This window comes from Carassius auratus, unplaced genomic scaffold (assembly GCF_003368295.1).
Source record: "Carassius auratus strain Wakin unplaced genomic scaffold, ASM336829v1 scaf_tig00000272, whole genome shotgun sequence".
Classification (NCBI taxonomy): domain Eukaryota; kingdom Metazoa; phylum Chordata; class Actinopteri; order Cypriniformes; family Cyprinidae; genus Carassius; species Carassius auratus.
Window position 1 is genome coordinate 199,678 of NW_020523288.1, and position 15,246 is coordinate 214,923.

A 15,246-nucleotide genomic window follows, 5' to 3' on the forward strand; every position below is an offset into this window, starting at 1 on the left:
GTTATCTCGACATAACGAAGTTTGTTTTCTCGTTATAACGGATTATTTTTCTCGTTATCTCGACATAACGAAAGTTTGTTTTCTCGTTATAACGACATGACAGTTTTACTGTTGCTATAGTAACAAACTCAACTTTGACAGGCATCTGATGGACAACCATGCGGGCGCTCTTACTGTAGCCTATATTTCAGCAAATTTAGCTTCGCCTAGGTAATAACGTCTACAATACTGTATATAAATAAAGGCTGATCAATCACTGTTGATTTTTCCAGAGACAGTACAATGAACGTTTTGTTTTTGTAATTAACACGTTTAAATGGCAACACCGTGAAATTAGAGCTCTCTCTCTCTCTCTCTCTCTCTCTCTCTCTCTCTCTCTCTCTCTCTCTCTTTCTCTCTCTCTCTCTCTTTCTCTCTCTCACACACACACACACAGACACACACACACACATACACACATAACCATTTAATAATGTTAATAGTTTATAGTGATGTCATAGAAGATGATGTCATATAGGCATTATTAAATAATTATATAAAATCATTAGTTATTAGCATTTTTATGTTTTATCAAGGGCTAGTGGGGCTTTTTAATGCCGTTTGCTGAACTTGAAATCTGCAGTCCGTTCTGTTGTGCTTTTCAGTTGTATTTGCGCCAAATTCTGCTGTATATGGCTGAAAGAGCACAGCGATGCAAGCCACTGGCCAAAGACTTGTCTCCTTGCTTTTTTTCTTTTCTTTCTTTATTCTCCTTCCTGTGTTTCCAGAGATGAGTGAGCAGCAGCCTTTCCTTTCCGTTCCCCTCTCGTCTGATCTCTGCATGAGCCCTCTGTTGTGGAAAGCATTTTTACTTAGATCGTGGGTTTTATGAAAGATGGTGGTGTTTTGCTATTCTATGACCGTATGCAGTCGCAAACAATTTGATATCACTTCACCAATGCTGCCAAATGACCATAAAACAGAGATCAGTCCTAAAGGGTTTATGACTGATGATGTCTCATTTTATTCATTTTTTCAGCGTCTGGACTACGAGACCAGAAAATCCTACACCTTTAAAGTAGAAGCTTCAAATGCAGTTCTTGATCATCGATTCCTACATTTGGGACCATTTAAGGACACTGCCACAGTAAAAGTGACTGTTCTGGATGTGGAGGAACCTCCTGTCTTCAGCCGACTGTCTTATAGAATGGAGACATATGAGAACACACCAGTGGGCATCATAATCGGAGCCGTCACAGCTGAGGACCAAGATGTAGGCTATAGTCCTGTTAGGTATGTGAGAACGACACACACACACACACACACACACACACAGATGTAGGTCAAATCAAAGCACACACACTTTTCCTCGCCTTTAAATACATGTGTATTTGCACAGCGTCCTATGGGAACTCCTTTCAACAGCACTCTACATAAACCAGTCCAAGTATACTAGACAACATGAAACAATAACAAACCTGTGGTCCCTTGGGTTCAGTCCATTTGGCAATCTTGTTTTGAGCAGAGTGTGCACTGCTTTGATCCAATCCACTCTGACAAACTTCTGGTGCAGTTAGCAAGCGTGGACTTTATTTAATGTGGCACATTTACTTTTTTTAGGTCTTCATTTAAACGCCTGAATGTGTTAGCTGCAATGTTGATGTTAAAAACATCTGAGAGCTTGACACAAGTGCATTGTCTTCATGAAAGCATTTGTGTTGATATTAATATTTGATGGAGGTACATGAATGGAGGTGGGAGTAATTTAGAAACGTTCTGCTTTTATAATATTGTTCACATCTGTGGATCGTCTATTTGTTAAATTGAGTGTTGGATTGATAGGTTAATTTTAACTGAAAAATAAAAATTGTGGGATGGACAGTAAACAAAGTTGAAGTTGCATTTTAGAGTTAGTATCACTGTGCTTGTCTTTAATAAATTATTAATTTTACAATTGGATTAATTCAGGAACACCACCAGCTGCTTTCATTTCTCTGAAACATGGCGGTTGATTCTGCATTAACTTCATTTGGAACTATATGGCAGAGCCAAAATACATACATTAATTGTCAGTATTGCATGTAAAATTTAAGTTATTCAATATTTACTTTTTGTTTTATGTTTAATATATCAAACTTTGTTTTACACATAGAATGCTGCATTGTTGTGCTTGTGACCTCACTAAATACATGCTTAAATCAGAGAGAGGTGTAAATATAGTTTTGTAAGTAAGTATCCCTTTTTTAAAATTAATGTTAATTTTCTCTCTTGTACAGTCCAATCAAAATGTGATACAGTTTCTGGATCATTCATCACACTACAAACAGGGTTCAAAAGTAAAAATCCCATTCATTTTCTTCATGTGTGAAACATTTTAATGATGTCTTACAAACATTAAAAGACAGCCAAACTGTGAGTTTAAATGCTGAATTTAAATACATTAATTAAAACTTTACATTTTTACTGCTTAACAGCTAAATACTGGTGAAAAGCTACATTATGCCTATGCAAATAAATAAATAAATATATAAATACATAATAATAATAATAATAATAATAATAATAATAATAATAAAAATAGTAAATTAATTAATTAATTAATTAATTAATTAATTAATCAGACCAAAATACCTCTTCGGCTCCAACTACTCAAATAAATTTACCTTCTAGCTGTTTGATTTAGTTCACAAATATAAACTTTCTAACTTATAAAACTTTACCAGAAGATGGAATATTTGATAAGGGGTGATTTGACAGCTGTTTGTGAAGTCACTAAGTTCAGTAGCACTTAATAATCTAGTTGATACTCTCACTGAGGTTTTGCTGGACTAGCAGAAAACCTCGTGCAAGCAGGCGGAGAGATACCTTAGACAGAAAGGAAGGGGCAGGAATGTAACCCTTTGTAAAGGTCTGGTGCTACAAGGAAAGAGCAGCCTTCCTCTTTACAGATGCACTAGGCTGCGTATATTAAAGAAACGGAGGTCTCTGCAGGTCACAGCAGTGGACTGAAAAGTAGCAGACTAGTTCAAAGAGACCAAGAGTGCTCATGCACATACAGACAGGAAGCAGAATGTTTATATCATTCTACAATATCAAGCATCTAGTTACCAATTTTAGGTATTTAATAAGATTTATATGATTAGAGTTAATTTAATAATATTATTTAGATATATAATAATAGATATAATATTAATACAAAAACTAGCAAAAAAAAAAGATCAAATTCAGTTTCAGCTTGTTGCACAGTAATTATAATAAAATGTGCTTTTTTTTATTTTATTTTTTTACAAACTTTCCTCCTCTGGCATCATAAATTCCTATTGTGCCAGTGGATATGGGGTAGTTTTGCTAGAATTTGTGACTTGTATTGATGGAAATGTATTTATTTTTTATTTATTTTACTTAATACTTAATATTCTTTCATTTTAGGGCTCTAGTCGACAGTCAAGATGAAATTCAGAAAGTTAATTTCCTTCAAAAATGAAATAAACCAATTAAACCTACTTTAGCTGTATGAAAATCCAACAATCTGGTGTTTGTTTTATTTATTTATTTATTATTATTATTATTATTATTATTATTATTATTATTATTATTATTATTATTATTATTATCATTATCATTATCATTATCATTATCATTATTATTATTATTATTATTTTAACCTTCGAAGACTGACAAGCAATACAGTGAAACAGTGCTTATCCTCTTTTTCAGTGACCTTGGTTCCAGATATATGTTTTCTATTATTATTATTATTATTATTATTATTATTATTATTATTATTATTATTATTATTATTCCTTTATATGAACTTTTTAAAAAAGTCCTCATTCAAGTGTTGTAAGCCAAGAACAAAACCAAATAGTTCTCCTTTTTTTTTCAGTCAGGAATTGAGTCAGAAGTAGAGCAAGACCAAATGGAGCTGAACTAGATTCAAGACTCAAACACTGAATCCTTTGGGCTAGATCAGTCATGAATAAGACTCTAAACTGACTTACTCACTGGTGACCATCTACTAGTGTAGCAGGAAGGATGATTAAACAAATCAGAGAAGGAGCCTGAACTAGCCATTTGTTCTGATAAATATACAAACAATTTAAATCATTAAGAATAATCAAAGACTCCACTATTAGCTTCCAACTTTCAGATTGATACTTATTAAATGTCCCTCAAAAGATACTTAAAGAGATAGTCCACACAAAAGGAATTTACTCACTCTAATGACGTTTCAAACTTGAATTACTTCCTTTCATCTGTGAAAAACAAAAGAAGATATTTTGAGAAATGTCTCAGTGTATTTTTCCACACAGTGGCAATGGACACCAAAACCGTTTGGCTGTTAAAATCTTCTTTTGTAGAAGTATATGATGACAGATTTTTTTTATTTATTATTATTTTTTTATTTTTTTTGTGAACTACTGGATATTTTTACAATTTTAAAATCATCAAAATTGGAAATGATATGTTTAACGTGGTTGATCCATTTATTTGTTGTTGTCTTTGATGAATTGGTTTGTAGATATTCAGTTGATTGGAGAAAGGACTCTGAAAACCACTTTGACATTGACCCTGTTGAAGGAACTCTGTCTGTCAGTGAAGCACTGGACAGAGAGAGAAACACAGAACACAACGTCACTGTTGTAGCAACAAAAGTTAGTAAGTATGGTGGATTGTGTTTTACCCAAATGCACAGATACAACATGACCAGCCTAGATAACCAAGCAAGTTTACATCCATAATAAAACTGTAGATTGAAATGGGGATACACTTTTATACCAGTCGCTTGAACACATTTCTGAAGACTGCATCACCATCTAGTGGACATAAAAATACAGCAGTGCTTCACTCATATTGGCAAAAAAAAAAAAAAAAAAAAAAAAAAAAAAAAAAACCTTCAATAACATCCAGTTAAAATAAGATATTTGTCAAGAGACCAAATAAATAAGTAAATTGTTTGTTTGGCATACAGCTGATTTCCTAATGAAAAGCCACAACTGTAAAGTTTTCTTTAGATATAAGTAATCTAGCTAAAATCCTTTTGTTTTTGTAGCTACAATGGATGTATTACAAGGATTTATTGTAACATGAAAGCAACTTCAGAATCGTTAGATCCTCTAGAGTGTTACTGGGCATCTGTATAACACGTCAAAGACTTTCCAAGTTCTTCATTTGTCCCATTTCTTTCCTTTTTCAAATGCGAAACGTGTCTGACATTTTGCAGTTTTCACTATCTAATTCATGGACAATATTGTGTCTGATCTTTTAGACAGCCCCCTGCTGTCCAGCCAAGTTACTGTCATGATCAAGGTGCTGGATGTCAATGAGTTTTCTCCAGAACTTGCCTTGGTATATGAGACGTTTGTTTGTGAAAAAGCAAAAAATAGGACAGGTAAGTGTGTGTGTGTGTGTGTGTGTGTGTGTGTGTGTGTGTGTGTGTGTGTGTGTGTGTGTGTGTGTGTGTGTGTGTGTGTGTGTGTGTGTGTGTGTGTGAATAACTACCTGTGCTTCAATTTGAGTTTCTGGGCCTGTTGTTGGGTGCTGCAGTGAATAAATGTGAGAGAACTGTGCCTTGATCTCCTCCTTTCATGATGAAAGAGAGCTACTCCTAGTACAATGCTGCCTATCAGTGTCTCCCTATTCAGTCTTTCATACCAGAGAGTGTAGTTCCCTTGCTTACATGTAGAAATGTGCTAAATAAATTACACAATAAAGCATTTTTAGAATTCACTAAAGACATATCAGCACAACCCCTTGAAGACAAATACATGCAGCTTTCATGGGGGAGCAGAATTCCTGACAAAGTATTAAGCAAATGTTTAAAATTTATTTAAATACACTTAATTTTACACTTAAGTATAGCACAAATGTAGTTGCTATGGAATTTAAGAAACTGTATCGATCACCTGTTTGAAACCAGTCATTACATTTGCAGATCTTTGGTGATTCTAGAGCCTTGGAATTAACATTTATTTAAACGCATTTGTAGTAAGAAAGTATATTTATAATATAACATAAAAATATGCTAAGGGGATGGAGTACTACATATTTTTCTCTGCCATGTTAAATCCTGTCATTCTCTCTGAATGCTTGACTTTGTCATCAGAGGTCTATGGAGTTGACAGCGCATCAGTTGTAAGTTCCGCCCCATGTGGTTGAGTCATAAAGGCAGAAAGCAACCTCAAATGAACCCTTTGAGGTTTGATGAGTCAAACACGTCAGCTCTGTCAATCAAACAGTCTATTGCTGCCTTTTCAACGCTAGAAGTGCTTTTACGAAATACTCAAGCTCTTTCCGTGGTGTTTTATTCCGCTGACTCTTCTGCACCTGTTCTCTAGGTGATTCAGATCATCAGTGCTACAGACAGAGACAGGCCTGCTGTAGAGCACCGATTCTACTTCAAATCCCCTTCACAGAACAGGAACAGAAACTTCACAATCAGGGACTATGGAAGTAAGTTGGAAAGCTGTATACATATAAAGGAAGATATCTAAGCTGTTTAATTGAGCATTTCTGCTTAAGTAAAAAAGTATGAAATATACATTTGTCACAGTCATGAACTTCTGTTCTTTTGTGTTTCCCTATTTGGTCATGTTGCGTTCCTCGTTTTTGTTAATTGATTAATCCCCGCCTTTTTCCATTCCTCTTATTACTTTCATTGTGTTTAATTAAAAACCCTGTCTGTTCAGTTAATGTTTATCCGCTATTAATGTGATATAAACGATTATTTGTGTTTCGATGTGCCTTTTTTCTCCCATGATCATTAAAAGAACTCTTTACAGATATCATCTTTGTGCGCTTGATTTACACTCCAGCATGTATTACAACATTATTACATAACGTTCAAAAGTTTGGAAATGCTGTTCTTTTGAAAATTTTGTTCATCAAAGAATCTCAAACAATTTATCCTGGCTTCCACAAAAAAAAAAAAAAAAAATTAAGCAGCACAACTCCTTTCAGCATTGAGACAAAAATGTATTAAGTGAAATCTTTTTTTTTCAATTTTCAAGTTTGAAAATCTTCTCTTTTTTTTTTTTTTACACAAAACCTATTTGAAAATTAAACACTGCTACAACTACAAAGTTTTCTGTAAATTTATTCATCATTTGTTCACACAGCTGTTCCAGATCTTTTTTTTTCCCTGTTGAACTCCAAAGAAGATCATTTGAAGGAAGTTTCAAATATTTTGATGTTAAAGAAACTCTTCTAAAACAAATTGTATTTTATTGTTAATTCTCTAAAAAATATTTTCATTTTCGTTTTCAACTGAATATCTATAGACATATATTCAGAAACATGCATTACAGTATATTCACTTCAATGTAAAATCACCTGTAATGTTCCTTTACAGGTGCAATATTTATACATCAGCTGTTAATATGATTTTGTACTAAAAGAGTTTTTAGGCCATGTTATTCAAAGAACAGTATCTACTGGGAGAACAAAGCTACCAGAACCAGTGCTTTGACGTGAAAAGTGGTCGGATCCCAGAGTAGCACATCATTGCATGATCCATTTGTACAGACGTCTATAGCCTCGCTGCCTGCTCCCAAGCTCTATCCCCAGTGTTCTCAGCACATGAATATCATCAATCGTGATTCACAGAGACAGGGTCACTCAGGGCTACACAGCCAAACAGGCACAAGGTGTGCTTTAATGCATCCTTCCTTGTCAAGAGAAATCCCCCAGTTGCCCAGGCGTAACAAACCCCTCATGACAGGGTCAGTTGACCTTGCAGACGAGGACAAGCACATCTCAGTGCATTGACTTAGAGCTATAAGCGTCAAGCAAATCCCTCACCATCAGACCAGAAGGCACCTGCCCTGCTGTATTCTCAAGCTTGATTTTAAAATATTTTAAATTCCCTCTGGGTCATAAGAAACACTTGGCTAGACACTTGAATCAAAGAGGATGGGCTAAACTGACTTAAATGCAACATTTAAATTTGTGTGTGTAACTGAATTATGGTAGAAATAAACAAGCACTCAGTAATTGTTTCCTCATTTCAAAATATCAGTAGCCTTATCAAAGATGATTTATTTTACATGGAGCAGGATGCTGCATGGGTTTCACCCTGTTTGATAACCCACTTGAAAAGAAATCTTGTCGACTTTTACTTGTTTTCCCGAATACATTTTCTATTATTATTATTATTATTATTATTATTATTATTATTATTATTATTATTATTATTATTATTATTATTATTATTATTGTTATTATTATTATTATTATTATTTTCCAATAGGGATTTCAAATTATTCTTCAATAAATAATTATAAGCCATAAACAAAATCAATCAGCTGTTAGATTTATTACAATAAAAATACACTACCATTTATTATTTTTATTTTATTTATTTATTTTAAGAAAGTATTGCTTTTATTCAGTCAAAGATGCATTAAATTGATGAAAAGTTCCAGTAAAGAAACAAAATGTTTCTATTTCAAATAAACGCTGTTCTTTTGAACTTTCTGTTCATCAAAGAATCCTGAAAAAAAAAAAAAAAATGTTTTCCACAAAAATATTAGACAGCACGACTATTTTCAACATTGATAATACTTATGAAATGTTTCTTAAAGGTGCAATATGTTAGATTTTTGCAGTAAAATATCCCAAAAACAATAGAACGGTTTTATATATTTTGTTGACTTGTTTACTTACATTATCTCAAATGTTTTGAAGAATGTTTAAATCCAGAGAAATAATCAATTTTAACTAGTGACACGGCCCGTAGTGTCCATATTGTCATTGTGTCGCCTGTCATTGACATTACACACGCTCAATTTCTGGTTTTGTTTTGTAGAACATGGCAATACCAAATATGCTTTAATATGTTATGTGTTTTATTAGGTGACACCTGCACAGAGTGGCATTATAACAGGATGTGGGATCTAGTATGATAAAACAGCGCTGCTATGACCCACATTTGCACAACTGGAAGGAGCAGAAGCTAGCGGTCAAATGTGGCATAATAAAAGCTCCGCTGCTTTTTGAGCTGTTTGTCACGCTTGTCACTTATTAGCAATTGCTTCAGTGGCCTCGCTTCGCTTCGATGGCTTTCTGCCTCTCCCTGCTTCAAACTATGACGTTAACAAATCTTTAATACATTAGTTCATCCACGAACATGTTTTCTGCCTGAGTCCCATTGGATTGTGTCAGCTGTAGGGATGAAGATAACAGCCACTGCATCATCAAACTACTCCTTTGTTTCTTTGTTTGTTTTGAATATTACATACTGTACCTTTAAGTAGATAATCAGAATATTATAATTAATTCTAAAGTATAATTTGACTTAAAACTGGAATAATGACTGCTGAAAATTCAGCTTTGCCATTACAGGAAAATAAAAAATAAATAAATAAACATTCAAGTATAAAACAGTTGTTTAGTAGTTATTAAAACTTCACAATATTAATGTTTTGCAGTATTTTTGGTCAAATAAATGCAGCCTTGGATACTCTGAAAGACCTTTAAAAACAAATATTACTGAGCCCACTGACTATCAATGAGATTGCCTCATTGCATGGAGAGGGCAGTGATTTCTGAGAGCTCTTTTATCCTAATTGTTTGCCATGATTCTCTGATTTGTGGATATTACTATTCAGCATAATGGTTAGTATAGTTTGTTATCTGGAACCTGGCAGTTACACACACACACATATGTATGTATGCATGTATGTATGTATATATACATAGAAATACACTCACACATAGATGTCTCATTAGAAGCTGTCTATTCGGCCACTATATGTAAGCCTACGGTCATATTGGAACGGTTAAAGACTCGAGCAAGTTAACTGTGCAGCTTGAACTTGGAAAAGTCATTGATGGTGAGTGATGACACATTGACTGTTCCAAGATGGCGGACACATTGAAGTGTCTGGAATGGTTGAATGTTGCATCTGCTCCAACACCTGACATAGGTGTGTTAGACAAAGGAAACATTAAAGGATTAGTTCACTTCCAGAATAAAATATTCCTGATCATTTTCTCACCCCCATGTCATCCAAGATGTTCATGTATTTCTTTCTTCAGTCTCAAAGACATTAAATGCCCTTTATAAAAAAAAAAAAAAAAATATATATATATATATATATATATATATATATATATATATATATATATATATATTTTCGCTCTACCCTACCTTTTTGAACCGGAGTACTCAAATTAAATTCAGCATTGCATTAGTTCAGGCAGGCCACGTCAGTCAAGCTAGCATCAGCCGACAGTCAGCATTTCCCGACGTGTACCAGTCCAGTCTCGACACCTATCACAAGAGGTCTATTTAAATTCCCATTCATTAGCATCTCTTCCATTGCATCCCTGCTTCCAACTAGCTCTCTCCTCCAACCCCAACTTCACCAACTGAATCTGTAATCTGATCTAACTTTGTTCTTCTTTACAGTCACTTCATTGGAATCATTCTCTATCACGTTTTGTGTTACAACACATGTAATTGTAAATTGTAATTATGTATGCATATAATGGTTCTGTTCTGTACCCCAGGGAGGTTTGTTTTGCTGCTCTCCCTGCTCTGTCCAAGCATGGCTGCATGGACAGGCGTGCAGAGTGTTGCCCAGAACATAACCATACCTCCAACACTAACTGTATGCTATATAATTGTCATAAATATACTTGACGAAAGTGGCCCTGACTGAAGTAACCACACATAACCTTTCCAACGTGATTAAGTCATGCATAGTTTGTGGATGCACATGGCCGAGCTAGTGCTAGTTGTGCATTCGTGGTTAAAAAGTATATTTTTCCTCAGTATTGACAAACTCACTACTTTTGAGTTAAGTCGAGTTATAAAGTCAGAATTTAGATATATAAACTTGCATTTGCGAGGAAAAGTCAGAAATGTGAGATAATATAAATAAATGTTATGTAAAAATGTTAATAGTAAAGTTTGTAGGGCTAATACAATACATCACTGAACAGCAAATGTTAGTATTATTTAGACCCAATTGTTTAAATCAAATGTATGCTTTGAAAGTAGAGTAATCATTGCTGTTTTCATCCTAAATATGTCCATTTAAACATCAGCGTTTAGCTTCAGATGGCGTCTTTGATGACAGTATTCTATAAACATTATTTTCATTCCGATCTTGACATCAAAAGGCACAAAAATATATATTTTTCTCTCTTATTCCATGGATTTTACCCATTTCCCTCCACTTGTTCCCAGTTTTTTTTCTGCAACCATTATGCGCACACAGCTGCAAATGTTGAAACTGTGACGTCTACTCTGAATTGGTCTATTGACAATATTAAGCTGAAGCTTGACTCTTCAAAATTTAAATCGCAAATAGTTTTTTCCCCAAAATCGCACAGCCCTACTGGGAATGTTTGAGCCTAAAACTTTCTCTACAAATCCATACTACCACCTAACCAGTATATTAAATCTGTAGTTAACTCTGCAAATGATAGTTGCAAGAAATATACCTATTGAGATTAAAATACTCCTCAACAGCCTGAAGTGTTGTGCATCCTAGTTTTGTTTGGACTCCAGCTGTGTCAGAGGCTCTTCTCAGAAAGGTACATCATGCTTTTCCCAAGAGAACCTTATTTTAGCTTGTTATCCCTTTAACCAGAAACACTTTTTTCTGTACTCATTTCCACTTCAAAGGGATCCATTTTTCTTCTTAATTCTGGAATCAGGCCAGTCTCTGTACTGCAAAAGTGACTTGTGAATTCATAATATTCTATCATGGAGGAATTTTGGAATGGCAGGTTGTTATCCCTGACAGCATGACTGTTATTATCACTGATTATCTCTAGATTTACATGCTTTAAGTACAGTCATTTATGAACTAAATCTGCATTACAGACAGTTTGATGGTCATGGGTTTCGATTTCAGACAACACAGCTGGAGTGGTGACCAGGAAAGGGGGATTTCGGAGACTGGAGCAGAGCATGTACCTGGTGCCAGTTGTTGTAGAGGATGGCGGGTATCCTATCCGAAGCAGCACGGGGATGGTGACGGTGCGGGTGTGCACCTGCGACACAGACGGCTCCCTCCTTTCCTGCAATGCAGAAGCCGTCTTCTTTCCTATGGGACTGAGCACTGGAGCACTAATGGCCATAACGCTGTGCATTGTCATTTTGCTAGGTGAGTTAGACATGTTTGTGTCCATCAGAACACTGGCAAGACAAAGAAATATGTATTTGATTAATTGAATGTGATAAATAGAGAAGAAAATAGGGGTTGTGTTTGTGTAATCAGGTTTGTGTTTATTGGTTTTATTTATCATTTGATTTGCCTCGATAGCAGGACACTAACAGTACCAACAATTGTGTAAACCAAAACAAAAGTGAATAACATAAGTATATATGAGTATTCTTATGCCCCAGAGGTTATTATTATTATTATTATTATTATTATTATTATTATTATTATTATTATTATTATTATTATTAAAATTAACAGATTATTTCACAAAGAACTTAAGTAAAATTGCAAATGCATTTATACAGAATTTACATTACTGTTAAAATTATATTACTGTTTCCAGTATGAATTTTAATAATAAAATATAATATCATTTTAATTGTATATATTTAGGATACATTTAATGCTACATATGAAATTAGCCTTAGCAAATAAATTTAATAAATTCTGGGGAAATAATGACCCTTTTTATAAGAAAATTTTTTTTTTTTTTTTTTTCTGTGATGGATATAAATTTTCTCATGGACATTGTTAGTAGACAAAGGAAATAAAATAGTAAGGGTATGAAAGGTAAATTTTAAGAGTTTATAAAAGCCAAAGAGAGAGAGAGAGAGAGAGTAATGGGGCAAAAGTACTGAGGAACTCCTGAGGTAGAACTGCAATAAAAGCTATCTATTGCAATAAGTACTAGGTAAGTGAATTCAGTAGCAGACAGTGACAGTGCAGTGAAGTGATGTGCATTGACTTGATATTTTCATTTGCCAGCATTGCAGGAAAGACAGATTCCTTTATACAGCAACCACTTGGGGGAGCTGATGCAGAAATAATGATTAGAATGTAATACTATTATACTCTAATAGACTAGAAAAAACTACATTAGAAAACTTTCCCCTTACAACACATGCAGCTTGATTTAGCCACATTTTTCCCTCTGCTTCTTCAGAAAGCGTGAATTATTAGGTCTAATCTTTAATTCTCGCAGCAGCGCCTGTGCCTCCCTGTCTCTTTCTCTCTAGCGTCTTTCTTTGAGTGGAGTGGGGAGAGCGAGCGCTGTCTGCCTCTGAGGAGGGAGATGAAAGCCCAGAAAAACTACCTCCCCTCCTCAAACACAACTGAGGCAGTACAATGGTGACAGACAGCATGTCAAAACTGCATTATGGCTACCCTCAGGCTGCCGTTCTCTTTAGTCCCATTTTGAAAACCCACGTACGAACAAAAAAAGAAATCAGCTAATGGCTTCGGATCATGTGACCACCCCCTTTTTTTTTTTGCACTAGTTTGTTGCCACTTAAAGGCCCTGTACTGTATGTCAGCTTGTATAATGCCACGGAACAAGTTATGCGCCTCTGGTGTTTTGCAGTGATGGTGGTGCTCTATATGGGCCTGAGAAAACATAAGAAGGACACTCTGATGTCGTCTAAAGAGGACATTCGGGACAATGTGATACACTACGACGATGAGGGAGGTGGGGAAGAGGACACTCAGGCATTTGACATAGGTACATTACGCAACCCCAAAGGCATCAAAGAGACAGCACAGCTGCAAAAAATAAAATCAGTGGATGAGCCCAATCGGGCTAGTGCGTGTATGTCCAACGAGGACAGTGAGGACATCCGAGCCTACATCCATCACTGTCTGCTGGAGAACTCAGCACCTCCATATGACTCTCTGGTCACGTATGCATATGAGGGAGAGGGTTCGGTGGCTGAGTCTCTCAGTTCCATTGAGTCCTGGGTGCTTGAACCCAAGGAGGATTACAGAAATCTCTGTGACTGGGGTCCTCGTTTCAAAACACTGGCTGGAATATTTAAAGAGCATGAGTATAAGGACATGGAAAAGATGGGAAATTAAGCATACGCTGATGTGCTAAATGACAGGCTACACATTTTCAGGCTCTCTGTGAAAAACACAAAGTTTATTTATTTCAGGCATGGCACTTAAAGGTATAGTTCAATCTAAAATGAAAATTGTCATGTTATTCCAAACCTGTATGACTTACTTTCTTGTGTGTAAAGGTCCGGTGTAATTAGTGCAATTTTGCTGAGATTTCACGTCAAAACAAAAAAGGTCCATTTTCCAAAAAGGTCTAAGTGAGAAAAAAAAAATAGCAATGTATGAGTCTATACAATTAAAGTCAGTGGGGATAAAATATTGTTTTGGACTCTATTTATTTTGATATGGACAAAAAGGTTGAAACTTCACTGAAAAACAGCAAAAGTTAACAAACCTTGACAAAATACAAGACAGTTTAAAGATGATTTACAAGACAGCTTTTTTCTTTGTCTATACACTAGTGTATACAATAAAAGTCAATGTGGATGAAATATTGTATTGGACCCCACTGACATTGATTAAATGAACAAAAAACAGGTTAAAACCTCACTGTCTATAAAATGAAAGTTATTTGCTTTGATAACGGCCAGCTGCTGTTGTTTTTCCGCAGAAGAAAGTCAATCATACAAGTTTGGAATGTTTAATTTTCATTTTGGGGTAAACTGTATCTTTAAATTAAGTTGTTATCTGAGGCTAGGGAAAGACACTGATAAGGCTGGCTATGTGCCTTTCCTGTACCTCATGCACATTTTACAGACTTCTGTTTACATTTAGGAAAAAACGTGGAACTATTTTTTCCGACTGCATTTTAACATCTGTTTTATATACTTCTTATATACAAGTCAAAGAACCAAAAAAAAAACCCTCTTTGATATAAAAAGTGCCTCATAAACTGCTTTATTTGTCTTTCAACTGTTGACATTGTTATTTGCAATGATCCATGCAAGAGGAGTCTATAACCTCTGTGCAAATGGACCAAGATAAGGAAAAAATAGGATAAACATCAAATCTAAAAAAATGTTGCCCTGCTACTGTAGCAATCCTTCCAAACATGTTTACCAGCACTTAGCAGGAATTCTGCCAGGCCAGTGCCTGGAATGTCACAGTAGATACTTTTCACTGATGCCCCATGAACACATCTGTTTGGATGGCCCTCACTGACTGCCCCAGACTGTGCTGTTTGCTTCCATGCTGATCGAGCCTCTCCAGCCCTATTTACTGCCCTCCGGGTCTCTGCCACTAGTTTGATAGCCAC

At 35.2% G+C, this 15,246-nt stretch overlaps 2 protein-coding genes across 2 annotated transcripts in view; both read left to right on the forward strand.

Annotated features, from left to right (window-relative positions):
* The window catches only part of LOC113068969 (cadherin-12-like), a 30,098-nt gene extending 25,343 nt beyond the window's left edge, over nt 1–4,755 (forward strand). The window contains exons 7-8 of the mRNA XM_026241931.1: nt 1,019–1,272; nt 4,502–4,755. Of these exons, the coding sequence (XP_026097716.1) occupies nt 1,019–1,272; nt 4,502–4,721 (474 nt within the window). The 3' untranslated portion in view covers nt 4,722–4,755. The remainder of the gene's footprint in view (nt 1–1,018; nt 1,273–4,501) is intronic.
* Nucleotides 4,756–11,833: 7,078 nt separating this feature from the next.
* LOC113068970 (cadherin-12-like) lies at nt 11,834–14,705 on the forward strand. Its single transcript, XM_026241932.1, has 2 exons — nt 11,834–12,098; nt 13,519–14,705. Exons 1-2 carry the CDS (start codon nt 11,903–11,905, stop codon nt 14,007–14,009), a joined length of 687 nt encoding a protein of 228 aa, XP_026097717.1. The 5' UTR covers nt 11,834–11,902; the 3' UTR covers nt 14,010–14,705.
* The last annotated feature ends 541 nt before the right edge of the window (nt 14,706–15,246 follow it).

Coding starts and splice junctions, on each gene's coding strand:
- LOC113068970 (XM_026241932.1), top strand. CDS start 11,903: ATGTACCTGGTGCCAGTTGTTGTAGAGGATGGCGGGTATCCTATCCGA. Junction 12,099..13,518: donor GTGCATTGTCATTTTGCTAG/GTGAGTTAGACA, acceptor GGTGTTTTGCAG/TGATGGTGGTGCTCTATATG.